The sequence below is a fragment of the Dicentrarchus labrax genome, unplaced genomic scaffold (genome assembly GCF_905237075.1).
Source record: "Dicentrarchus labrax unplaced genomic scaffold, dlabrax2021, whole genome shotgun sequence".
NCBI classification, from domain to species: Eukaryota; Metazoa; Chordata; class Actinopteri; family Moronidae; genus Dicentrarchus; species Dicentrarchus labrax.
The window spans coordinates 16,593,755-16,620,984 of record NW_026136705.1 but is presented as its reverse complement, the minus strand read 5'-3'; the positions used below and the strand labels follow the sequence as shown (position 1 = coordinate 16,620,984).

General features: G+C 39.5%; 2 protein-coding genes across 7 annotated transcripts in view; one reads left to right on the top strand and one right to left on the bottom strand.

The window, feature by feature from the left end:
* Positions 1-1,766: 1,766 nt before the first annotated feature.
* On the top strand, positions 1,767-6,459 carry slc22a6l (solute carrier family 22 member 6, like). Of its 3 annotated transcripts, none has more exons than XM_051401181.1 (11): positions 1,767-2,180; positions 2,313-2,799; positions 2,884-2,987; positions 3,225-3,379; positions 3,479-3,647; positions 3,784-3,907; positions 4,005-4,120; positions 4,213-4,427; positions 4,518-4,626; positions 5,583-5,786; positions 5,949-6,459. In XM_051401181.1, exons 2-11 carry the CDS (start codon positions 2,395-2,397, stop codon positions 6,034-6,036), a joined length of 1,689 nt encoding a protein of 562 aa, XP_051257141.1. In that variant the 5' UTR covers positions 1,767-2,180; positions 2,313-2,394; the 3' UTR covers positions 6,037-6,459. The 3 variants fall into 3 exon arrangements, with proteins under 3 accessions (XP_051257141.1, XP_051257140.1, XP_051257142.1); XM_051401180.1 differs by having other exon boundaries at positions 2,278-2,799; XM_051401182.1 differs by lacking the exon at positions 1,767-2,180 and having other exon boundaries at positions 2,187-2,799.
* A 1,893-nt stretch (positions 6,460-8,352) lies between these two features.
* LOC127364050 (pro-neuregulin-2, membrane-bound isoform) overlaps positions 8,353-27,230 on the bottom strand; it is a 72,762-nt gene continuing 53,884 nt past the window's right edge. For 2 of the 4 annotated variants that reach the window (XM_051401177.1, XM_051401176.1), the window contains exons 5-11: positions 23,401-23,459; positions 19,965-19,988; positions 18,152-18,254; positions 17,751-17,874; positions 17,482-17,609; positions 17,019-17,240; positions 8,353-11,628 (exon numbers count right to left, since the gene is read on the bottom strand). In XM_051401177.1, the coding sequence (XP_051257137.1) occupies positions 10,974-11,628; positions 17,019-17,240; positions 17,482-17,609; positions 17,751-17,874; positions 18,152-18,254; positions 19,965-19,988; positions 23,401-23,459 (1,315 nt within the window). In that variant the 3' untranslated portion in view covers positions 8,353-10,973. Of the gene's footprint in view, positions 11,629-17,018; positions 17,241-17,481; positions 17,610-17,750; positions 17,875-18,151; positions 18,255-19,964; positions 19,989-23,400; positions 23,460-23,894; positions 23,972-27,230 lie in introns of all 4 variants that reach the window. The other 2 variants (XM_051401178.1, XM_051401179.1) reach the window with 2 other exon arrangements.

The window sequence follows — 27,230 nt, the reverse complement described above, 5'->3', positions numbered from 1 at the left end:
CTGCTACCTGATCAAACAGTTTTTTTTATATTTGTCTAGGCTTTACACTGTGACAAAAGGTCGTGTTCAAAGTGTTTGGGTTCAGTTATGTTTGTAACTATTAACAGAGCAAGAGACGTAAAGCAAGAGGACATTTAATATGTGACTGTTGTCAAAGTGATTGCATTGTTTAAATGAGGGTTTACTGGTGCAATATATATAAGATAACTCTTCAGTGCCTGTCTCTGAGTATAACAAGTTAAAAGTCCAAACCCGCATCAAGCATCTGACAGCTTTAGATTCCAAGATTCAGGTGATTATACACTAATGAAAACATACCCACGCATATTATATCCTATTTCTGCCAATAGAGCCTCCTAAATGTTACGCACTGGACCTTTGAATCCAGATCAAGGGCCCTTTTAACCTTGCTAGCGGCGTGGCTCTATCAATGGACATTTCTACAACAACCATTGGATGGATTCTCTTGAAATTTGGTAGGACTGCACCTTATCTTCTACATGGCTTGTAATAACTAGCTGCATCATCAGGTCAAATTACGAATATTTCAGTACTTTGTTTTATAACCAAATACCGTAGTGCTGATTGAAAAATGTTAGCATGCAACACGCAAAACTAAGAGGGTGAACATGGTACACATTATGCCTGATAAACTTCCTGTTACCATCGTCTTTGTTAAGCATTATCAGGCAAGAAATAAAAAAATACAAAAGTTTTAAAATGAAGTCATCTAAAGTTATATAGTAACCCCTCGGAAAGTCTTGCTTTTGCTGACACTGTCTATTTTCTATGTACTTGATGCCCTGTTGTTTGAACAAATACTAGCTGGTTTCAGATAACTGTCCTGGGCTTTTTCCTGTTACAATATCTTGTTCTTTTAAAAGCTTTTTAATCTTAACTGGTTTCACCCTTTGCAACCTATTGGCCTGACTTAACATCTGCGTCTGTGTCACCCTCGCCCTGCACTTCACTGTTAATCTGTTGTCCCTGGAGCAGGTCTGTATACAAATTTGTTTGAATTTTTCTAAAGTTTTACCCATATTCTGTCAATATACCTGTTTACTTTAAGGGCTCAAACTGCAAACTGTTGAAGGAGGAATTTAGAAGGACAAATCTTTCCCCCAAAGAGTCATGCAGCTGAAAAAACTGAAAGCTGATTGTTTTGCTTTGGTGCACCTGCCGCTTCATTCAGCCCGACATCTCATGCTGATTATTACACAAGTGCACACATTCCTCAAAACTAATCATCAGGACACAACCCAGGCAGACATGTCTCAGATGTGAGCTACATGTACTAAACACAAACACAATACAAATGTGAAATACAAATTATTTCATATAAATACTAATTATTGTCCAGTGCAGTTGCTCTTTTACTTTTTATTCTTGGTTCTGTCTCTTAACTGTCAGTCACCATAACGTGACTGAGTTAGAACACCTGCTGCTGTTGCTTATTGAATTGTCATCGCATAGTCACTTATTGACTGAAAATTCTGTTTTATAACAAAAGGTGACGGAGACAGACATAAGGTCACTGTGTCGAAGTTCTTTTGAATAGTTGAATATTTATCAGCATGTTTTGCAATTCATGTCAAACACTTACTTATTGATTTTCCTTTTCTAATTGCCTGCTGCTGATAGCTTTTATCTAGTAAAACCATATGCACACACACACACACACACACACACACACACACACACACACACACACACACACGCTCTCACCCTGTCCCTCATTTTAAGTAACCAATAAAAGGGAGTGTGTTTCAGTGCAAAGAGAGAAAGGAGCTGAGCAGCTATGTTCCCACTCTTGATGCTGGAGCTCACTTGCACTGAAACACTTTAACCGGACATTGTTCCTGCACAGCAAGGACTTAGCATTCTACCTCAGTGTTCATTGAATGAGCGGCTAATACCTCAAGAGGTCACATTTCACTTCTAATAATCCAAAGTTCAGAAAAGCCGTAGGAATTTGAGAGCCGATTACTCTCTTCTACACACTGCAGCAACAAGACGACTTCTTTTTGAAATTTTTCGGGGCTTCTTTTGAGGACGATTTTATCTCTTTTATTTGAATTGTTTATCAACATGTGTTAAGTTGTTTTAATGAACTTTGTGAGCCAGCATTCTTATTATATTTTGTAGATATTTTATTTAATGAGGGAAGACTAATTCAGCAGGTAAGTCTATCCAATATTAACACAGTATAATTGATTCAAACGTATAAAACAAATGTGCTTTATGGTTAGTTCTCCAATAATGTAAATACTTTTACAGGTGCTAAACAACCTTCTCATTTTTGCACATACAAGGATTCTAAAGGAACCTACCAACAACAGGATCTAGTGCCATTAACATTAAAGTCACCTTGTAGAGTTCTGGTTGTACCAAACTATGGCGTTTGGTGACCTGCTAGAGATAGTGGGCAGCACAGGACGCTTCCAGATCCTGCATGTGACCCTCCTCTGCATACCTGTCCTGCTGATGGCCAGTCACAACCTGTTGCAGAACTTTGTGGCCTCTGTGCCTCGTCACTACTGCAACGCACATGCAAACCTTTCTCAGTTACAGCTAAGCCCAGAGGAAACACTGCTCATCACAGTGCCGCTAGACCAGACAGGGAAGCCACTGAGGTGCCAGCGTTACGTTACACCTCAATGGCACCTCCTGACTAAGAATGGGACCTCCAGTTCAGCGGAGCCAGGAGACACTAAAAATGATGTGGATGTTGACCTGCAGGGATGCACCGAGGGATGGTCCTATAACATGACTGAGAGGAGCTCCACGATCATATCTGATGTAGGACTGCATATATTTTCTTCAGTTTTACATGCTGATATGCTATCTTGTTATTTGTGTTAAAATGTGCTACATTTTTGTCAGTGGGACTTGGTGTGTGATGTTCGCTCTTTGAAGCAAATGGGACAAACTGTCTACATGGGAGGTGTGCTTGTGGGAGCTCTTGTCTTTGGAGGTCTTTCAGACAGGTAACATTAATCTCATCCCTACTGATTTTACTGTGGTTCAGCTACTGATAAGGTTATCTGTTACAATTAATCATATAGCTAACATCTTTTATTCATGAAATTTGAAATATGAATAAATATATAGAGAAACTTGCCTTGTCTTCATGCATTATTGTTTAAAAATTGGAACTTATTCAAATAATGCGATATAGTCTGACCTCAATGACCTCAATCTTTGTAAATCAAACTGGCTCCTAGATATGGTCGCCGCATCCTTCTGCTCATCTCTCACATGCTGATGGCAGTGTCAGGAACATGTGCCGCTTTCTCGACCTCCTTCCCCCTCTTCTGCCTATTCCGGTTTGGTTGTGGCATGGCACTGTCTGGCCTGGGGCTCAACACGTTCTCGCTCAGTAAGATATTTAGCTGGCTAGAGAACAATCAGTGTGCTCTGTAAAAGGACTTAACAGGCATGCTATAATATATATTTTCTGTGATTCTTTCATTTCAAGTTGTGGAGTGGATCCCCACTCGTGTGCGGACAGTAGTGGGGACAATAACGGGTTACTGTTACACAGTGGGGCAACTGCTTCTGGCAGTCATAGCCTACTTCATCCGGGACTGGAGGTGGTTAACGCTGGCTGTGTCTTTGCCCTTCTATGGCTTCTTCCTCTTCTCATGGTGAGATGCAAAGTATTAAACAGGAAATAAAAGTCTGGGTGGCAACCAAAATTACTGATCCATGTTTAAAGTTGGAAAGATTTAGTGATCAAAGTCATTATTATTAAAAAATAAACTCAACAAATATCTCAAACAGGTGGTTTCATGAATCTTCAAGATGGTTAGTCCTGAGTAATAAGTCTGAGCAGGCCATTAAGAACCTTCAAAGTGTGGCCAATTTTAACGGACGGCGTGAAGAAGGAGAAAAGATTGACATTAAAGTAAGTGATAGTGATGTATTTATGTTATTGCACCATCTGTCTCTGTTTATAATTGCTTATGAAATAAATTCAAATCGAGAGAACTCCTAATGCGTAGATGGTGCAGGAGTCCATGAAGAAAGAGATGTCTGGTTCCCAGGGTTCCTACTCTGTCCTGGATCTGTTCCGCACACCCACAATGAGGACTATGACAGTCTGCCTCAGTGCTGTCTGGTAAATATCCTGCTCTTGTCATAGAAAACCTCACTTGCAGTTTTTAAACCCCTTATATGAAATTGCAGTGACAGGATGCATGTTTTTTTTAGGTTATCGACAAGCTTTGCCTATTATGGTCTTGCTATGGATCTGCAGAAGTTTGGGGTGGACATCTACTTAATCCAAGTGATCTTTGGTGCTGTTGACATCCCTGCTAAAGTTGTTATAACTGTGTCCATGAGTTTTATTGGACGACGTCCATCACAATGTGGTGCCCTCATGATAGCCGGAGTCACTATTTTGATCAATCTGCTGATACCTGTTGGTATGTAAGAACACATGCATGCAAGTAAAGGCTGAATATTACACTACAGAAACAACAAAGTGACTGATTGCATGTTCCATTTCTGTGCAGATAAACAGACGGTACGCACCTGTATGGCTGTACTGGGTAAAGGTTGTCTTGCTGCCTCCTTTAACTGCTGCTACCTTTACTCTGGAGAGCTGTACCCCACCATCATTCGGTAAGTCTTATTTGGAAAGAAACATGTAAGTGTCAATTAACTTTTTGTTCAGACATTTAGCAAAGACAAGTCATTATATTCTATTCAATAGGAAAATCAGGCATATGTTTACAGCAGGATATGTGAGAGTTACAGTACTTTTTCACCATGTTCCCAAAACTCACAAGGGGGAGTGCTAACATTGTTCCACAGCAGCCACCCTGACAAGTCTGCCTGCAGATGTGTCTGAAGACATTTTTTGTTTATCGGCCTCGTGAGCCCAGATACCAGCCATTGCCAATTATCTCAAAATGCTAGATAATCTGCCTGATTAATCGGCCTATCGCTATTTATGAGTGAGCCAGAGGAGCTTCTCTGATGGACTGATTAACAGACTGAATTGCTATTTAGCTGAACAAAAATTATTCAGAAGTCAAAAAATAAAAAGTTTACTGCAAACTACAGCAAAGAAGGACTGTGTGGTGACTGTGTTGTTAGTGTGCAGTTCATTGTGCAGACATATTTTGTGAGGAGGGCAAAATAAAGGTCAGAGGGCAGGTTAGCAGATAAAGATTAACAGTGTCAAACAGAAATGAGGGATAAACATTGAAGGACCATTATAAACTCAGTGACCATTTCATTGCAAATGCTGGTTTTGCAAAACGTAGATGCCTTCAAAACTGCTGTAACCCTTCGAACTATATAAGGTATTGGAAACATGCAAGAGGTTTTGGTTCATTTTCATGGATTTCTTCAGACTCTCAGCAGCAACTCAGCATAAATTGTGTCCTAGATTGCAGCTGCATGCTTATCTGTGAAACAAGCACTTGAAAATTGATTTTCAGTTTTACAGTTATAAAGGTTTTTTTCCACCGTTGAATATTTACTGTACACATATTCACACGTGCATTGAAAGGATGAGTTTCCCTATCACTGTTTGTGGCATTTAAGAGTTGCACTTTTTTTTTCTCTCTCAGTCAGAATGGCATGGGCTGGGTATCCATGATGGCTCGTGTAGGAGCGATGGTGGCCCCCATGGTGCTTCTCGCAGGGGAATACATACCTTGGATACCAGGTTTAATCTATGGAGGAGCTCCTATTCTCAGTGGAGTGGCTGCAATATTTCTTCCAGAAACACTTGGCTCACCCCTTCCTGACACAATACAAGATGTGGAGGACAGGTAAGATCAATCTCCAGGAAACAGTCCTTTCCTTATATCGCTGCAGGTCCCAAAATCAAAACATTAATTTTAGTAATGGAAAGAGCGCACCATCATGGTTAAAGAGAGAGAGAGAGAGGAAAACTGATTTATCCATATTTGCATTTTCTATTTTAAACACAGGGGATCTGGGAGAGGCTCCAAAATGCCACCAAAGGAAGCAATAATCTTGCAAGACACGCAGGCGAATCACCTAAAGCAGGCTCCCTGAGGGCATGGGTTTTGTACTCCTGATGTATGTACTGACATGTTAATGAAAGTAGAGTGGGTACTGCTTTTTCTCTGGCCTGTTTATTTGTTTGATTTCAAGAGTTTATTGTGTCTCATGACTGCTGGACAAATGGAGTTGCAATGTTATTTCTAGACAGGTCAATACAGTGAAATAAATAGCTGCAAACAATCAGACCTATGTTTATTTGCTATACAGTAGCTTTGTGGACTTTAGTCTTAATTTGCACCAATTAGGTTTTATATTTTGCGTATCTGTGTTAAAAAAAAGAATAATTCCTAAGCCTTCTACAGGTTAAATACTATGCTATGCTTTCACTGGTGTTTTTATAACTTCTTATTACTTTATATACAACCTTGTATTTGTGAAGGAAAATGTGTTTTCATTAAAATCAACACCTATTTATTTATGTCTTGTGTGTCTTTTCTTATGGTCTGTTGAACCCAAATATTCAGCATGATTTGTTGAGTTCCCATTTAAATGGGCTGTCAGCTGAATTAACGGAAACAAGTCAGATGTATGACCTGCTTGACCAGGACAAGAATTTAAATACAGAAAACACAGCACCACCCAGTGGGAGACAGAAATACAACAGCAGCAGCTAAAAAAAGGGATCAGTCACTGCCTGGGCCAAATCTTATGGTTCTGAAACAGCGCACCTACCTGATGTTAGAAAAACATATACAGGATAAAGTTTTGCATCCTTAGTACTTATCCAGTTTTAATTTTACTTCACTTTTCAACTTTATCTTTACATGACAACCTCTGGTTTCCCACAAACAAGGTCAAAATGCCCTTCACTCTTTAAATATTAAACTTTTGTGTCTCACAGACAGTCTTGCTAAAGTCTGCAGGACCTTTAATGGATAACTTAATCATGGGTATCTATTCAAAAATGCTCACTTACATGTGAGCAGAATTTAGACAATGGTTTTTTTTTTCTCTACAGTATTGGATTTGCCGCTTTTGAACATCCTATGAAAAGAGCTAAGAGACTTTTTTAAACTTATATTTTCACTTTTTGACCTTTTTTCATGCTCTGGAATTAACTTGGCTCTCTATAGGGAGTGTTGCGGATCAGAGCCTTTCCCTATCATCTCCAACGCAGAGAAAAACCAGTTTAGGCCAACATAAATTTTTAATCATGGAAACAAAAATTATGTTTGATACATTTGTGCTGAAATAAAAAAAAAACATCATATAAACTGCTGCCGTTCAGTATTGACCTTAAATGCTGTAAATTAATAATTAAATAAAAAACAAACACTTAGTGGATAACATAATATTTAATATGATAACATTAAGTTACGACTGTACTGTCACAGTCTTGTGACACAAATAATAATTAACTATATTTTAAACTGGAAGGATTTTGTCGGTATTGGTATTCCATATTCGCTATAATAAATGCTTGGAAACTGTTTTCATAAGTAAAGTAAATGTTAGAAACTCTTCCCAAAAACATCTATATGGTGTATTTTTATTAAATGAGGAAATATAACGACATACAGTACAGAATACCACTCACACAATGCAAAATAATAATTCTGGTGTGTGACTCTTGCTGTTGTGACACCATCTAGTGGTGTATCCATGCTAATGCATACGCTAAACTAAACATTTAATCATTGGAATATCTGTATATGATAAAAAGGAAAAAATTACTAGCTAAAAATGTGACATGAAATCTTGACCTGCACTTCTTAGATTATATAGATTCTTGTTCTTAGAAGTGTGAATGTGCAAGACAAATTGGGCTGCATTTCATATGTGAGGGCTGCTCCCACTTATATGTTCTATTATCAATTGATCATTCAAGATTTTGTTTTATATGCAAATGAAAATGTTAAAATATTGTCAAGAAATCCTTCTGCACAAATACATTACTCTGAGGAGTGACAATAATGCTGCAAGAACAATCGAGATTTGAATTGGTTAGGAAAATAAATCCTGTGAGTAAGTTGTGTTTTTTTTTTTTTAATTTGGAGGATAGCCCCATACATTTTTTTCCTTTCAAACATTATATAATTTTACAATGTTCAGCTCTCATGCACAATGTGTTTATATGCCCTGGCACTTACTGTATGAGCTATCTCTTCAGAGAGCAGAACTACCATGTAAAACATTTGTTATCTATAAACCTCCAATCACCATATGAAACAAATACCATAACCAGATTTTATATGTGTAGTCTGTGTATCACATGCATTATGTTAGACAAGTCAAACCTAATGTCAAGATAAAATATGAACCAAAATGCAGAGCAAAGCTTTCTACAAAAATAACTACATCGTAAAATGATATGAATAAAGATTTATTTTCTCATATGAACAGGTGGATTCATTTTTCATTTTATTTTACAATCTATGACAATCTCGCATTTTTTTCTTTTTTTCTAGCATATTTCAGGAATGACATGGGGAAAGGTTCTTTTTTATTGCTGAATGTTAAATGAAATACACTTTCACTGACTGGAAAAGAATTGTCTGCTGCTTTTTTACCATGCACCCATCTAACCGTGACCACAAGGACATGCAGAAGAGAGGTGTTCAAACATTTCAAGCGAGGGTGGGGTCAGGTGGGGGGTGGGATCATAAAATTAAACAGAAGAGACTGGTAGGACGTGCCTGGTAGCATCTCAATTGGGTGAGAGGACAGGCAAAGTGAAGGGAGTATCACAATTAAACTAGAGGAGCACTGTCTTCTTTTGCATTTTTCAGACATACAAAATTAGACCCAGAGGTGAGAAACTCAATGAAATATCTGCAAGTGAGGTGTGACCAAGACCATTCTCTATAACGATACCACTGTGCATTTACCACATAGCAGTTAGAATTGCAGATCAATCTTTTTAGGAGTTTTTTTTTTTTTTAAACCATTAATCATCTAATAATTCAGCATTCAGTTGTTTTTTTTAAAACAATGAGTAGAAACAGAAACTGTTCTCTCTCACTGAGTTACTTTTAATGGGCTTGACATTTCTTGAATTCTCTTTTAAATATTTATCTTCAGTGGAGGACAGGGGGCTTACATGATTTTGTTTACTTTTGAAATTATCATCATTTACGGATTTAATTTGAAATGACAATTTCTGTCAACAAGACAAAGCAGTACACAGTACTATTGGAGGAGACACTATTTGGATGCTATTTGACATTACTTGGAAGTGTGCATGTAAAGTGGAGCGGTCTAAAACCAAGTGATAACATAATTTATGGACACAGTCATTCAATGGACATGAGTATGTGAACAAGAAAGGCTGACAACTTGATAGATGGCTGCATAATGGCTTTAAAAACTAACTCATGTAAATATGCATTTATATCATGATATTTCATTCTACACTAGGCATCACATAGTTTTTTTTTTACACACAACACACTACAGTCACCTCTTAGAAAACAATGTAATCAAACAGCAAAATAGAAAGTTTGCATATTTTTGCATTGTATGACCCTCCATAGTTTCACAGCTATTTCATTTATAGTGTCTAGTATATTCTGTACTGTTTCTTCACTGAGCTGCTTCTGCTTGGCTTTCTTTCTCTCTGGATGGGAGTGTTCAGGGAACTGGTAGACTGTATGTTAACATTTAGGCCTTCATTATCTGAGAACCTTAGTCTTAGGTAGACCTTAAGTTGAGGAGGAGGGTGAACAGGGTTTAAGGTGAAAGGGGTGGGGGGCATGTGGAAATCCTGAGACACTGTGTGGCCTTTAACACGAGCCACGACAACAGAATGGACACAGACGTATGATGAGGCATGGGTTTGGGGGCTGAATTGGGTGAAAACAGATGCAATCTTTTTTGTTTAGCCATCACCTCTGATGGCAGGGGGCACTGTGTGCCAAGTGGCTCAGTGTTTGTTGGTCTCATAATAGTCTAACATGAGGAAAACCTGCTGGGGAATAGGAGGGGACTTAACTGGGGCAGGCTGGGAAAGGGGCAGAATAGCTGTAAACACATCAAGCAATGACCTGCATAACATACAACCCTAAAGCAGCATTACCTGTTCACCTACACTGGGGTTGGGGGTGGGGGTGGGGGGTGGTGGGGCGTGTCATTGTTCTGATAAAGCACTATTCTGTGAACCTCTGAGACACTGTTCTGTCAGCTCTGCTGAGACACCAGTAGACCCACACGTTTGATGTTACCACAACAAACAATGAAATTCATCTAACAATCACAAATACATGCAAGCAAACTAACATGCACACGCGCGTGCGCACACACACACAGACACACACACACACACACACACACACACACACACACACACACACACACAGTCACACACACTCACACAGGCATTTACACACACAACCACACAATCTTTCACTTTCTCTCCCTCTCGTTAGACGTTAGTCACAGGGCAAATAGGATCTACACTGTATTTATCAGGCGTTCTATTAGATCCCAAATCATAAACCCTATAGGCGAATCATATTAATGTAAACATACACTTTATGTTGAAGTGGTTTATATTGCGTGACATGGAAGGGGTGATGTTCCAGTGGGGCTAGACTCCTCAAAGAATGCAACTTGAAAAGAAAGTAAAACAGGAAACCAGAGAGGAAAAAGAACATAAATGTGTATAAAAAATGAGGCGTCCATATAAGAAAGGCTACAAAAACCTCCACTGGCCCTCTGGCATCGGCATACAGCAAAAGGCACCACAATATTACTCTATTTTTTACGTTGTGAAAAAACTGGCACATCTTTTTATGCTGTAAATCAAAATGTACATATAAATAGAGTTTTCCCTATAAAAAAGTCTTTGCTGTTAACTAGTAGACAACTTTTGCTAAAATGAAAATAAATATTTCATTTGTTTAGAATATCTGTCAGTTATATAAAATAAAAATATTTCTTATAGATGCAGGTCTATACTATATTGATTTTTGTTGGTTCATTTTCACTCTTTAATGGGGTGTATTGTCCGGTTTGGAGCGTGAGTGTGTAAGTCTTGTATGCATGTTCCCATGCCCACTGTGCCGCCCCGATGAGTGAGAAGTCCGACTGTCCACCGGCCTGTAGATGGTGGAGGGCTCGGCATTCATGTTCTGCATACTGAGGAAGGGCGTGCTCTCACCGCCCTCCTCTGACTCACTATCTGTTAGGCAGCTTCGAGACCCATAGTCCCGAGATGCTTCATATCCACGCGGGGCCACGTGGCCATTCAGTCTGGATCTCCGCCAGCGCCGGCTACCAGTTCCACTGGACCCACTTCTCTTTGGTTGCTCCCGAGAGGAGAGATACTCCTGGGTGGTCTCATAGTCTTCTTCCTCAGCCAGTCGGTAGGGACTGGAGGGCAGGCTGCCCCTGCTGTCATTTAGATAGGTACGACGCTGCTGCCGATAGGGCTCCTGGCATTGGGCATCGTGTAGGGGCACCTGATAACGGCGCAGCAGAGGCTGGTCATCCTCCAGAGGGTAGGGGTTGTGGACAGCAGGAGGGAGAGACATGGCATGGCTGGCATTGGGGGATGTGATCTGGAAGGTAGGCACCTGCGAGGGCAATGAGTAATGGAAATCCACTGGCGAGAGGCGGGCTGGTGTTGTCAGGGCTGACACATATCTGTGGTAAATACAGAGGGGAGTAAACAGTTAAGTAGAGAAGAGCAAACAATAGATGTGAGAAAGAGGAGTGTACAAAAAACAGTTTGTATGTTTCATAGACATATTGTTAACTGAATGAACATTGCACCTTAAGTTGCCGTTTACTAGCAAACTGTAAATAGGAACTTAAATATTAAAATATTAAATATTCCATACATAGATTTAGCTTAGATGTTCACTTGAGCTGATCTGCTGTAAGTTAGACTGCACACTGGGCATAGTGACTGTACACTTGAAATCCCAATAATGATATATTTTAAAAATTATATCTGATTTTAAGTTCTTTCATAGTATTGAGGCAGTTTTCCCAAGGTTGAAATTACTTGGGAAAAGTGTGTTTTAGTTTCACCAATCTTCTGCAGTACAGAATCTAATATACTGCAGTCTGTCATTTTGTGTTATATGGTACTCTGGTATTGCTCATGACTGGTTTTATTCTTGTCTGCAGAACTAACTAATGGGAACGTAACCTCTATTGGCATAAGCTTCCTGTGGCGTCCCCCAGGGATCTATTCTGGATCTACTTCTTTTGTTAATATTCTTGGGTCATATAAAATACTAACATAATATTAGTTGATGCTGATGATTTGCAAAAGAGAAATTATTATTATTAGGCCCACTAATATTGGTAAGCGTTTGGGCACTTATATCAGAATGATCTTTAAACTAGATTATCTTCTGGAAAGATAACTAAATAGACATACGTCAAAAGGGGAGCCAAATCTGAATAGCTTGATGAATCTCTGAATGTCTTCTGAGATATGCATTCCTCAAAAAAGGGGACTTTTTCGGTTTTTGGGTTGGTAGGCACTCCAGATACCCAAATGTATGTGCACAAGCACTAAAAAAGTCATTATATGTCCCATTTAGGCCAATTACAATTCTATGTAACAGTTTGCAACACAGTTTTGAATCTTATTAATTTGCATCAGTTCTTTGATGATCACCTGGCTATATCTGAGCTTATTAAGCAGTTTAAGCCACAGTCCAGCCTGAGGTCCTCAGGGGGGTATTAAGCTATTGAAAATATTTGAAAGACCTATTTATTATATATTACCTATATGATATATATTACTATTATTCACTACTTATCTCTCTAACTACTTGCTTTTTCCTTCAGTAACATTACTCTTTTCCACACAAGGCATGCACACACATACTCTGGTCTGTCTTTCTCAGACAAACCTGCTTGCTCCGCCTCTTTTTCTCTCTCTGTATGTGTCACTGTTCACAAAAACACAACTCGCGTTCAAAATGTATTCCCGCGATTCTGTTTCAATAACAGCAGGTGAGCACGTGTGAAGGAGACTCGTTGTTAATGACAGAGCCTATCAAAATAAAAACCATGTGGTAACTAATGACATCAGCAACAGCTGATGTGTTCACTGCTGTTCACCCTTGCTTTACCTGGTCCACACTGGTAAAATAAACACTGTATCTGCGCCAGAGAACGTCTGTCTCTGTGTTTCTCTGCAGTGTGACTGTCAGTAGACTGTACAGGCGTAGGCAGAGTAAGGGGAGATTAGTACTGTGAGTGAGAGAGGCTTTTCAGAGCAAAACACAATGTTAGAGAAAAGTATGAATATATCTAAGGTTCGTTATGAAACTATGGCAGGCCCCAAGAGTGTAGGTAATTAATGGGAAACACTGACTTACTGACAAACTGTCTTTCTCTGCACCCATAGGCTCTGGACCAACCTGCCCAACAAGATCGCCCAGCCATCCCAGTGTACTAGGTTATAACACTTTTTAAGATGTATTAGTAACCTGTAAAACTAATAATAATAATACGCCAAACAAATAGAGGGAAGCATATCACCGCTAACTGCTGATAACTCTCTCCAGAATGGCAGCTCAGAGCACTGGGAATGTGTTGGTATTTACACCACTAGCACCAGAACTTTGGACCACCTGGAGAAGGGGGTATTCAGGCCTGGAGAACCAGTGAGTAATGCTGGCGGGTTGCTGTGCCAGAATGAACACCAGAACTGGAGTGGGCAACAGAACCGGGCTCAGCAGCCTCCCAATGAACACAGTCAGATCAAGACCAAACATAGCTTTTGAGACAAAGAGAGTCCAGTTTGAAGGTAGGGAATACAGTAATTGGTTTACAATGGCTCCGACAAGGACACTGATTCTGGGAACAAAAAAGACATGGTGCCTTCAGGTGGGGACAGGAGAGGAGTGAAGCGGGAAAGGAATGAGAGGGAGGTTGGGCATCAGTCAGTGCCCACCTCCGGAGGCCTGATTGAGGGTTACGGTGGGGTCAGTCCCATGGTGCCAGGAGATAAATCCTGCAAGAACCCACCTCCTGTTGAACTGAGGTTGCAGCCTGTAACTTCACTGCTATATTCAAATCCTACAAACTGGTCCTTTAAACTATAAACTACAATTCTTACACCTTTAAAAACAAACCTTTTAAGTATAGATTTTACTCAGATCGAACTAAAATTTACTTTTAACTTTACTGGTCTTGTATTTGCACTAACCATATATTGAAGTGGCACATTAGCCACTGCATCTTTTTTTTAGCATGTACAGGCTGATTTACATGTAGACCTTACTATTCCTAATCCTCTCCCATATCTTAACCAGCTCATCGTCTCTACTATATACACAACTCACTGCGGTTGTCATCTTAAGAAGCTTTGGTCAAATGTGCCATGGCCATGAGGGCATCATGGCTGCCTGCTGAAGTCAATGTGGATGTTCTTGAAGATACAGAATCACTAATGATTGATAGACACTAGCTCTAAAATCTTAAGTCAATGTTTAACTTTGAAGAGCAGTCTTAGTCTCACACTTGTTTGGTTGTCATGGGTGCCACTTTTCCATCCCTCCTCTCCTTAGATATAACATCTAATTGTACAAATTTGAATTGTTTGGATTGGCAAAACATCAGAAACTTAACTCATCTCCCATACAGTTCTAAAGTCATAATACCATCATCATAAACCAACTAAACACTTATCTCAATACAGTTGAAAAGCAACTTAGAATTTGCATATCACTGATTGTGAATCATTGTGGATCAGAGTGTTTGGATTGTCGTTTTATTGCCTTGAGGAAGGCTGTGTGAGACACAAGCCTAAGATATTCCCACAACACTGCTGATTCAGCTGATGCAGAAGCTGCCGCCAAGATGGAAGAGGTGCTTGTTACCTGAAATGACTCTGAGAGGATGTTGGTTGTGCAGTCTCACTCTCATAACAACTCAATGGCCAAGTCCCTATTTGTGCACACATGCTTGTTTCATGCTGGCATTGTTGATACCTTAGAGCTCAACCACATACAAGGCAAGACATATCTTGTCTATTTCTAACATACTGGTCATTTGCTTCAGATACTGTTTGTTCAGAGAGCAACTGCCAGCACTGCATAGTCCAATTTCTCTCTCAGGTTCCTGTGATTTATATCATATTGAAGTCTCAGCCAGCAGCTGGTGTAAGACACTCAATCTGTAAGTCATGTAGTCAGTTCCCAAAATGTTTAAATACTTTACCTAGGCGTGCATGAAACAGCTATAACGATTTTAGGAAACTCCTTGCTCCATTACTTAAATATTTGGCTCAGTTGTTAAAGCATGACTGAACCAGGACATTTGCATATTCATACCTCAAGTATGCATTCTGCAGGAACAGCAGACTAAATACCACCAAGCATCACTTAAGGTTTAGAATGAGTTCATGTGTTACAAGGTTTACATCTGGTCCTAAGGTTGCCTTTGGTCTGCCTAATGGAATTTACTTAAAAACTGTATAGCTAATGAAACCTTGTTCAGGCAAAAGGCAGGGAGGCCTGCTGAGGTGACACAGGATGCTTCTAAACTCCTTTTTGTTTTCGAAAAGGAAAGGCGGTTTCATACCTGTGACCTGTGCACATTTTACACAGTTAAATAGAGACTACTTGGGTTTTGAACTTGCACAATCTATTGTTTGCTGTGACAACCTTGTGCAAGGGTTTAATTACTTAAAACGTCCCACTCGTCTGAGAATGTGACCACTTGTCTCCCTCTCCGAGTTTGTGGTATTTTACAATCTGAATATCATACTGTCCTATGCACTGGATCTTATGTGGTTTAACTGGGCATTTAACATTCTTCATGCCTACTGGTCACGATGCATTGAGCTATAGTTGTACAGTACCTTTACTATCAGTGACCCATCTGACATGGATTCGCTGATGCTGTGCATAATCAAGGCCCCACGAAGGAGGACTTTAAACAGAGATGAATGAGAATGTGTTTAAGCTATACAAAAGGAAAGGGCAGGGCACCCTCATGTATAGCAACCTGTAGCACGTTTTTTCAAACCTTAAACACAGGGTCTTCAATTACAGGGTCAACAAAGACAGACTTGCTTTACCAAACTGGGCCATCATTCCCTTCCTTCAAGAAATACATGTACTACTAGCAAAAATACCTAACCAACTATTTGTGTGGGTGTTGGGCCCTATAATTTTAGTATAGGGTCCGATTGTGCTCTCATATCTCCAAATGTCAACCTAGCTCACTGCTAATATACGCTTGTTGACTTTTGCTGTGAAAAGTGTTGGACAATCAAAACATCAGCATACAGCAGGATTTGGGGGGTTAATATTGGGCCCTATAAAATCCGTGAGTGTATCTTAAACACTTAAAAAGCAAGTTCAAATTCAGGCCATGGGTGACAGCAAGTACTACTGAAAAAAAGAGCATGTGGGAGACCTGAAAGCACATTATTTTGAGTAAATTAAATTGAGCTGTCATGTTCTAGTTCATATTAAAGGAATAGTCCAACATTATGGGAAATGTTTGCTATCTTGCCCAGAGTCAGGACAGAAATAGGTGCAGGATAAATATAGACTAAAATATATCTTTGGCGTTGTTGAAAGGCATATTTCCTTGCTTCTGACAGACAGATCTAACTGCTTCTTTCTGGTTCTACTCTTTATGCTAGGCAAGGCTAAACACATCCAGGACCTATCTCTGTGACACAAAGACTAAATTGATATTTTGTTATGTGTCTCTGGGCAAGATGGCAAACACGTGTATTTGCCAAAATTTCACATTGTTCCTTAAATAAAATTAAAGGGAACACTGTAGCCAATCAGAATTACGTACTGGCCAGGGAATAATGTTACAGTAGCTGTATGCACAGAGTTCCCATTGAAATAAGCACTGTTTTTCACTCTTGCCTACCTTAGCGTATTTCATCATCATGCCTGCTGTGTGTCAGTTTCCACTGAGTCTCTTAGAGTGCCCTGACTGGCCTCTCGAGGCTGAGAGAGAACCAGCAGAGAGAGAGGAAACTTCTCAAAATGTTCACGACAAACCCAGTACCATATCAGCCACACAGGCCTGTTTCCCACCTGTCGCTGTGCGGAGAGTCTCCTAGCGAGTCGAAGGAGTCTCCATACTGCAGGCCCGGCCGAGGGGGGTCAGAGTAACCACAGTGTGCAGCGCGCCGGGCCCGTGCCTCAATGCACGCAGGACTGCTGCATTTACTGGTCCCCACGGATGATGACATAATTCCCGGCGAGTCAGAGAGGAAGCCGTCAGAATGTTCCAGGCTCCATGTCCGTTCCTCTTGTCTGACAAATAAAAAAGGTGTTAACACGGACACACCCCAGCATGTCCCAGTGTGATTCTTTTTTTTCTTTAAAAAGAATCACACATTTTAAAAAAGAAGTTAGACAATTGGTGCATCTTTTTCTAGAAGCAGGGAATTTAACCAATTAACCAAATTCACCTATTCCTTGAGATTGTGTATTTAAGTGCTGAATGTTAGGTAAACATAAGGGCTAACACACATACTGTATGAGGCATGCTTACCTGTTTGTTGATGAATGGGCTCGTGTGGAAGAGTTGTGAGATCTGGAAGAGGCATGGCTGGTGGGGAACGATCCCTCTGTTGCAGGCCGTATGACTCGTTCAGTTGCAGGGACATTCTTTGGTATGTACTGTGTTGGGGGGAAAATGGATTTGGCAGATGGGAAAATGTGAAAAAAGACAAGTTTTGATTATATAACTGAGCATAAACCATTTGTGTACAGCTGTATGCGTATTCTTTAATAACGGTTGGAATCCTTTCAGAAACTCACATCTACCATAGGGATTTCCTCTGGGCCTGGTCCTGGGTGATTGGGTCCGTTAGGTATGTTACGATTGGGATGTTCTGGACACATGTTTTGTCGCAGATGATTGTGCATCTTCTTTCTTTGTTTCCTGTTGAGAAAATATTTGTCAGTCTCTCTCTCTTTTTTTTGTTAAGATGTCTTAACTAATGATTTAACATTATGCTTTTTTACTTGATGTAACAACTAGATTAACTATTTCACCTGTAAACACGTATCATAATATAAAAACACTAAATTGTGAGACAGCCAGCAGCATGAGTATACATTAAACTGTTTTTTTTAAATAAAATGCCGGTGGTCAGAGAAATCTCAAAGGCTACAACTTCAAAAATCATGAGCTGATCCCATTTATCAGCAGGACTTACTTGGTTTTACAGTAGGCAACCACACACACGATGCCCACCACCAACAGAGCCACACAAATACCCGTGATTGTCAGGACTCGTTTCTGGTAGAGTTCCTCTGCCTCTGTCAACATCACACCCACAAATACACAGATGCACCCACACACACCACACGCACACAGTGAGGGAAATAAAAGGATAAAAAAAATTAGTGTCTTGAAGGGGCAGGTTCCCACTTTTTCACTGTAGATCCACATTTCTTTCTTTTTTTGACTAAATCCTGAGCAGTATGAAGCTTCATCTTCCCTTTCCTGACAACTCACTTCACAGTCAAACCTCTCCTCTCACATTATCACAAATACAACAGATGCTGTTGCTGCCTGTGCTGCAGTAAGGCAGCGTGGGTGGGGGCAGGGGCTCACACATAGTTAGACTGATCTATTAAGCAACTGTATTCTCTAAAAATGGAAGTGAATTAAAATTATATATAGTACGATAATGGTTCAAGCCTTTAATTGATGACCGAACCTGCTATACTGTGCAGTATAGCACCAAATGTGCAATTTTGGTCTAAAGTTCCATTACTCAGTTTCTATCTATCTATCATGATGTATGCATGATCAGCAATCTTGTTCATTTACAGAAGTCTTCATCTACTCAGGCATTCAGTAAGCACAATAATTAGACTTTATTTTACAGTAATTTATGAAACAAGTAAATTCTGAGATGAAATATCATTAAATATGAGTCTTGAATGATGCTTTTTGCTTTTCCAGAAAAGAGCTTGTGTGAGACTGAAGTAGACTCTTTGTGTCTCCGGGGAAAACGATGAAGCAAAGAGGCAGTGTGGTCTCTGATAAATAATGTAATAAAATGAGTTGAATTTGTACAACTCCTTCCATCTGAGGTTTCCTCCTTTCATTCACCAGCAGCCATTTTACACTGGCACGTCAACTTGTATGAACTTTCTGATGCCAGAAATAAATTATATTCACAAATGATATTGGTGTAGGTATAACAACCCAATGTCCCCATGGTCCAGTACATAAATGTACTTAATGTATAATTACATGATCTCTGAAAAGACGCCTCTAGCGTTTATTCTTCACTCTCAACAACTGAAGCACTTTTCTGGAAAAGGTAGCAGAAAACAAGAGCTAACAATGAAGGAGGATGGAAATAGCAGCAGATAGAAGAAAAACATGATCTAAATATAGCATTGCATGCTCACATCACAGCATCTATGGCTTGAAGGATAATTCAAACCAGTTACACAGATATTTCATACTTCAAAGTTACATTTCAGCTATACTATAGATGGGGTGATGCAAGAAACATGGACAAGATCACACATAAGTAACAGGAAAAGAGAGGGCATATCAAAGGAAAAGACAGACACTAAAGGCAAAGGACTAAAAGGATTGGATAGGATGGATAGTTGAAGATTGAGAAAAGACATCTGGTATACTATAACTACAAACATGATACATCATGCTTGTTACAGATGGAATGAGGAACCAAAAATCAGTCCAAAAAGGAAAAAATGCTACCATGAGTGAGACGGAAACTCAGTTAATAGCTCTACTTTTCCATTACACATGTATGAGAGGTGATGACATCCATGTTAATGATGTTTGATGGAGGATCAGTTGCATTGACTAATCGTTTGTCATTACAATGAGTTATGGCAGGGTTGATCAAGAGATTGATTGGTTAATCGAGGGACAATATGATTTACAGTTCACACCACAGACGGAACGGGAGCAAGTCAAAACGAAGGACATCCATTTAGTAGCTATGCTAGGACTGAGAATCAAAATGGATTGTTCCATACCCATAAATTCAATCCCAAGATGCTCTGCCATTGCAGAGGGTTGGACAGTTGGAAGGAAAACAAAAAGAAACAAAAGACCAGATTAAGAGAGTAGCACCTTCTAATATATAGTGGAGCAAACAAAAATAGGCATTACAGCAACTGAGACAACAAACACTTGTCAGTAATTGTCAGAATGACGTGGTCAGTAACGTCAAAGACGAGACACCTGAACACACTTACAGCATGCAAAACACACTTCAAACCACACAACACAAAGCTACTCGACTACACAACTACAATTTTATATATACAACTAATATATTCTAAGCAAACAACATTTCTTGAGTTGAGTTTTGGACGTTCTGGACATTGTGTAAAATTTCTACTGTGTGACTCAACACAGTCCAATTACTATTATTATTGTTGCTTTCAGAAGAGGCACCTCAGTTCTACTTTCTAGTGATTTTAGAGATTTAGGGTTTGTAGAAAGAGCAATTTCATTACATAACCAAACAAAATCTCCTGGGAATAGGACCTATTAGACGCATAGCCCCTCTCATTATTGCTGCATGGGGAAAACATGCGTCATCTGCTGAGATTACCTGTGCTTTCAGTTTTCTGCTTTCTAGAATCACTACACTGTCATTTCCTGAACACACCCATCACATGAACAGGCAAGTTAAAAGGAGTGTATCTGTACAGTATCGGAGTAATCACGGTGAATAAGAAGAATCATAGTTGGACTTTATATGATATGGCAGAGTGAGGCCATAGGGAGGCTGCACCAACCGACTGAGTCCATATCTCTGGCAGCTCACTTGCTTTACTTGGGTTGAAGCAAGCCCCAGCTGTTCTTATGACAACATGTTCTTGTTAAGCCAAGCCCTTATGGCTGAGGAGCAGAAGCCATCCTCCTTCTCTTTGCTATCTCCTGGGGATGGGAGGCGCCCCTACAGGAGGCGGGTCTTTAAGTATGGAATGGTTGTGTGCGTGCACATGTGGATGCTCTTTGGGAGAAAACCTGATTTATTTTTCTTAATTGAGAGTAGAAAATGTGAGCTATGTGAAAGGCCATTAAAGCTCACTACATCCACTATATCTGTCCTGTCTGCATGTGGCTTTCATGAACCTGATTTCTACTGTGGATCTGTACTTTTGAGGGGTTAACAGCCATATATGGAAAAATCCTTTTACATTGTATACTTGGACTACATGCAAGTTCTTCCTATGATAATGCCTTTTCATTTTTGTGTGGTATGCATGTTAGCAGGTATGAATGCATCTTGTCTCAACAGTTGTTTCATTAGGACCAGTGTGCAGGATTTGGTGGCATCTTGCAGTGAAATTACAGATTGCAACCAACTGAACACTGCACGTGTCTGTATTTGATGACTACTAGAAAACTAGTGAAAAATTTGGGAAAAATGCATGCATTTAAATCTTATTGTTTACACCCTGTTCTTTTAAATATATAGACAAATAGTCAAGTCATTGATTTGAATGTATAAGCATGTAAACCAAGTAATCAAAGCTTGGTCTGTGTTCATGTGGCTGGATGAGAACTGGATAAATGCTGTCCTTGATGCAGTCGCACAGCTGCACTGAAGTTAAACAGAATGCAGAAAAAGCAAGTGAGAGTAGGAAAAAGCGCTCCCACACACCACTGTCTACTCTGCCAAAAAAGCAAGTAATTTCAGCACAGTGCATTACGACTTAATGTGAGATGAAATTACTTGAAGTTAAGAAGGGGGTTTTTGCATTGTACTCCGAGCCAACATACAACAAACAGTATGTGTAAGCTCTACAAGTCAGACTAGAGGGATGGGACTGTAGGCAGCATCAGGCAACTCCAAAAGCAGATGCAGTTAGTTATTTTTTAACTTTAATGTTACACTGAATTGCAACCACATGGGCTTGTAAAGACATGACGCTGACAAATATGCAGGAAGATAGCAGGAGATTCCTTGCTATAATCTGACATGAATTATAGAGTTTGTGTTAAATTTTATATAATTATGATACACTATCTTTACCCTTGTGTGTGTCTTTTTCACAGAACCAAATCCAAGCTACATGAAATCTCAGTAGTTTATGTTTCATTAATGTCAGGTCACTCACTCCTTTCAGTATCACTTGAGATACTGTAATCCACCAACAGGTAACACTGAGGTGTAAAACATGTAGAAAACCCTTAAGGGCAAGGTGTATCAAGCCATAGTTCTCCACAAACCTTCCTCTAATCTTGGTATAATTCTGCAGTTGATGGATGTGCTTGCTGACGTTGCTGTGTGAAGCGGTGCAGGGTTCTCTTACCCCAGGCTAGCAAAGCAGTTTGACACGGCACTCTAGTACAGAGCATGAACTCTATGCTGAGGACATCTGCTGTGAGCCATCATATTGTTGCTACTTCTAGAGCAACATGTGTTAGCAACAAATGCAATTTTGCTGAATGTTGAACTAAACAATGTTAGGTAGGTGGTTACTGGAGAGTGGCTGTATCTCCGGCTGTAACTGAGGTCTTAATCGGCTCATCTGAAAGTGGAAAAAAATGGTGCCTCATTTTTTTAACAGCATTACATATTTTGAAGGAATGTGATGTCCAGCCTGTATGTGCATGTATATTCTACTTAAAGCAACTGTGATTCACCATGCAATAACTTTAAATATTCCCTGAATGATTGGACCTTTGGGGAATCAAATTAGCTTATTCAAGAATTACATTCTAGTTAACAAGAATTCTTTCATGTTGGCTCATGTATCATCTGCTCACTGATAGATGCATAAAACAATGCATAGATATATTTCCAAAGAAATCCTACATGTCGTATCTGTTTTGTATGGAATGCATAATAAAGGGCGTATAAGACTACATTTTGAGCGTCATCTTTCTCTTTAAGTGATGGTCCTCAACAAACATTTCTTTATCAGTAAAGCCAGTGCACCACTTAACACATTCAATCATTTGTCATGCTAGTATTAGTTAATGCTAATTGTCTAGGCCTGGCTTTCCATTTATCAGCTGAGATAGGATCGTACATGCTTGTGTTTGCAGCTGATTGCATCCACATTATTAGTAAGCGAGCTAAAGGTATAGGGTTTTAGTAATTGTTTTGCCATTAGACTGTGTTGTTACATGCAGCTGACTTTGTGCAATTCAACTTCCACAAAGCATCTAAATCCAGCGCTTACTTGTTGTTATCAAACTTACTATCAGTTCGTACTCTGAGAGTGCACATGCAATACACTGGGAGTTAAAGGGCACATAATATCACATGCAGACCAAACACAATAACAGACTCCACTAAACTATGCCAGCTTGTGAATGAGTCATCATCGGAGGCACAGACACAACTATTAGGTAATAACAGGAAATGAATGCAATCTCTCTACACTCAGCATGCACGCATGACATGAGGACAGTCTGACAGAGTGACAGAAGAGGAAATTGACATACGGTAGAAACTGGCCATAACGTAGGTTTGACAGCGATCACCAGTAAAGTCATTTGGACACCTGATGGAAAGAAACAAAGCCACAGAAAGAGAGGGAGGAGAAGGGTGGTGGATGAGTGAGAAAGAGAAGGAAAACAGAACAAGAGAGAGGGCAAGGGTGGAGTGAAAAGGAGAGTATGCATAAGAAAAAGTGAAGAGGGAGAGAGGGAGGGAGGGAGGGAGGGAGGGAGGGAGAGAGAGAGAGAGAGAGAGAGAGAAGCAGAGAGACACAGAATTAGAACAACAGCACAACTACAGACAGCAGAAGCAGAGTGTTCCCCTGGATGACACCACCGTGTACATGGTGTAGTGCACAGCTCATTGCGTGTTGACCTGAGAAGGAGAAAGAGGAGGAGAAAGAGGAGGAAAACTGGGGAGGGGGGCAGCAGGAGTCCACAGAGGTAATCCAGTGCCAACTGTGTCTCTGTTCTCAGCTGCTCATATCAAGTGAACATACTTTTGAAAGGATTGGGCATGTACAACCGCAGCGGCTCAGTCTGTAAGCATCGAGGGCCGAAGTATCCATCCGGACATCTGGGAAGGAGCAGACAAGTGTTATGAAAAGGAAAACACAGGAAGTGAGGTGCACTGAAAATATTACTCTGAACTTTAACAACATATTGTTAAAGGTCATAGTAAAGCCTTTGTAAACTTTGTAACTTCAAACCCAAGTGACCCACACTAACACGTAGTGATGACTCTGGACACCAAGGAAAATGTATAAAAAAATTAATCACAACTACTTCTACTAATAGTAATAATAATATAGTATAGTATAATAGTCATTATTATAATATTGTTAATAATACTACTTAAGATAACAATTTTGTTGTTAATTTATTGTTTAATAAGTTAAGACACTTAACAACCAATAAAGTATTCCACCATCCACAAATTCAGAAAAGTGAGAAGGAAAACAACAAAAACTGCTACTAAAAATGATCCAGAGTATATTACAAAAAATAATAATAATAAAAAAGATATAATACATGTAATAAAAAGGGTAAAAGCCAAGTTTAAAAAAACAAGTTTCAAATAATATAAAAGGTAATTTATAGGCTTCAGGGGCTCCAACAGCAAAAAAAGGTCTGTATTTTGGTGGATAAGAGAAGAGCAACATTCATGATTACATGGACAAGAAAGTGGAATGTATCTGGGGATAAACCATGCACTGCTTTTTTGGTGATCAATAAATCAATCCTAGGAAGCCTGTGCTGCAAAGCTGAAATTGGGGTTGTGGTTTATTCTCTTGGTGTCTGTTGGGAGAGCGGTAACTGCGTTCATAACCAATGTGACAGTTTTATATCCGTCGGGCAGTGAGTCATAAACTAGTAAAATCAAGAGGAAAACCTGAATTTGTATTTCCAGTTCTAAAAGAATGATTTCAATATGGAGATTTTGGAATGGAAAAGCACGAACAGACAACTCTCTTTACTTCTGGTCTGAAACATAAGTCAGAGTCAAGAAACGTTTTCTGACATGTCGATTATTATATTTTTGTAAGTGAAGACAGACTACTGTATCATCACCATCAGGAGTGTTGGGCCAAACCATATTTCCTCATTATAATCACATTAGGATGAGCAGTTGGTCTTTTAGGGGTACCAACATTCCACTCACAGTCACAACTAGACCACCAATCCAACAAAGGTCATTGCTTGTGATTTACTGGTTTCACACAACAACTCCCAGGAGCACCATAACATTCAGCATTAAATTACTCATCCTGAGTGATGGTGTTTAACTGGGGGATAGCACCACCTAGACCAAGGAAACTTGGCTGAAAGATGAAAGAAATAACCTGTCACTACATAATTTAAAAATCAGATGAGTGTGCAACTATCCACTGTGGTGCAGCTGCAAACTCTATTATCATTCTTCTATCTTTAGTTAAGAAAGGTGGGAAATACATCAATGTCATCATTCATTATAATTTGAGCAAAAATAAAAACGTAACATTCAGGAGGTAAAAAATTATATTCCATGTGTATTCTACATAATGTATATACAGTAGACTTACACAGCCAGCAGTCCCACAGAGATGATTTGGTAAAAGTTCCCAGTGCACCTCGTTCATAATACAGTATTTGTTCTGTTTTTCTGAAGGAATAATTCAATGAAGACTGCCAATGTATATTTTCATAGAGCTGAAACTGTTAGTTGCTCAACTGATCAGTTGTCTGACAGAAAATTAATCTGCATCTATTTTCACAATCCCCAACAATTCTCTGATTCCAGCTTCTCCAATGTGAGATTTGTTGATTTTTCCGTTTCCATCATTGTAAACTTGGGGTTATGGAGTGCTGGTCAGACAAAGAATAAATTAAAAGATTCATTCATTGACAGAGAAAAAACATTTATTGAAAACTAAATTGAAATTAATGATGACTAATGATCCTTTACTATTGTCACACCATGCACAGCCATGTAGGTTAGATATAGAATAGATTTTTAAGTGTCATGTGAACATTTATTTAGGATTGATGTGTTAAAAAGAGCCTACACCTTTTTTTCTTTACAATTAATTTATGAGAAGGAAATCTGCAGAAAAGAGTAACTTACTTTAGGTCATTTATTAACCTTACCTCTCCCCAAAACAAAGTTTATACCTCAAAGTGAGGGAGCTGGGCACGAAAGTAGGGCTAGCTGTCTGCAGGACTTGTTTAGCCAGTGAGTAATACCCACTGAAGCCTGGCCTATATTGAATGAGATGGCTGTGGGGCAACAAATCCCTGCAGGCCTTCACTGCATTATCCAACTTTTCTGGACCCATGCCCCAGCCGTGAGTGAATTAGCTGCAGCAATTGAGTTATTGCTGCCTCCAATTTGTACACAGCGTATTGAACGGCTGTTGCAGCCATGTCCTCATTGCTTGTCGAGCATTCTTCCTTGGGCCAACTGGGCACAGGAGCCTCGCCAATGTTTCAGCTCTATATCAAACCATCCAAAGGACTTATGCTAGGATGACATATGGTCGAACAGAACATGAAACATAATATCTGACAACCATGGCAAGAGACAATGTATATATTTTGTGTTGGTTTTACTGGTTGCAACAGTTACAGTAACAGCCTCTCACAGTGGTGCAAGAGAGCTGCAACTAACAATTATTTTCATTATCGATTACTCTGACAGTTATTTTCTTGATTAACTGATGTATCTTTTAGCCCAGAAATGTCCATCACAATATATTATGTATATATATATATATATATCGCCCAAAAATATTCAGTTGAATAGGAAAACCTGCCAGGATTCATCTTTGGAAGCTGGAACCAGTGAATGTTTTGTATTTTCGCTTTAAAATGACTTCAATGATTAATCGATTATCAAATATCAACATTTTCGTCTTATCGACTAAATGTGTCAGTGTTCTCAGAAACAGAAGAAAACCAGAAAGAAGACCGAAACTGTATCTTTGAAAGGATCTCTCCTCATGAACATCGTTCTAAATAATGTTTCTTGACCTCGAGTCTAATACAAACTAAAATGTAAATGTCAAAGAAAGAAAAAGGTTGTTTCTGTGATAATGTCAACCTGTTTTCTTCCTGAAAAGCTGAGATACATGGTTTCTCCAGTCCACTTTACACATGGGTCTTGATCCCTTCTGCCAAGGACCTCAAATGTAAGCAAGGATTCTATTTACCTCACTGGGGGCCTCTAACAGGCATAAATATTTGCTCACTACTAAACCAGTGACTCATGACATTTTGAAAAGGCTTTTAATGTGCAGCCCTCCTGTACACTAAACATGACTTAAAAGGATGAGCACAGCACCGCCTCACTCCATTAT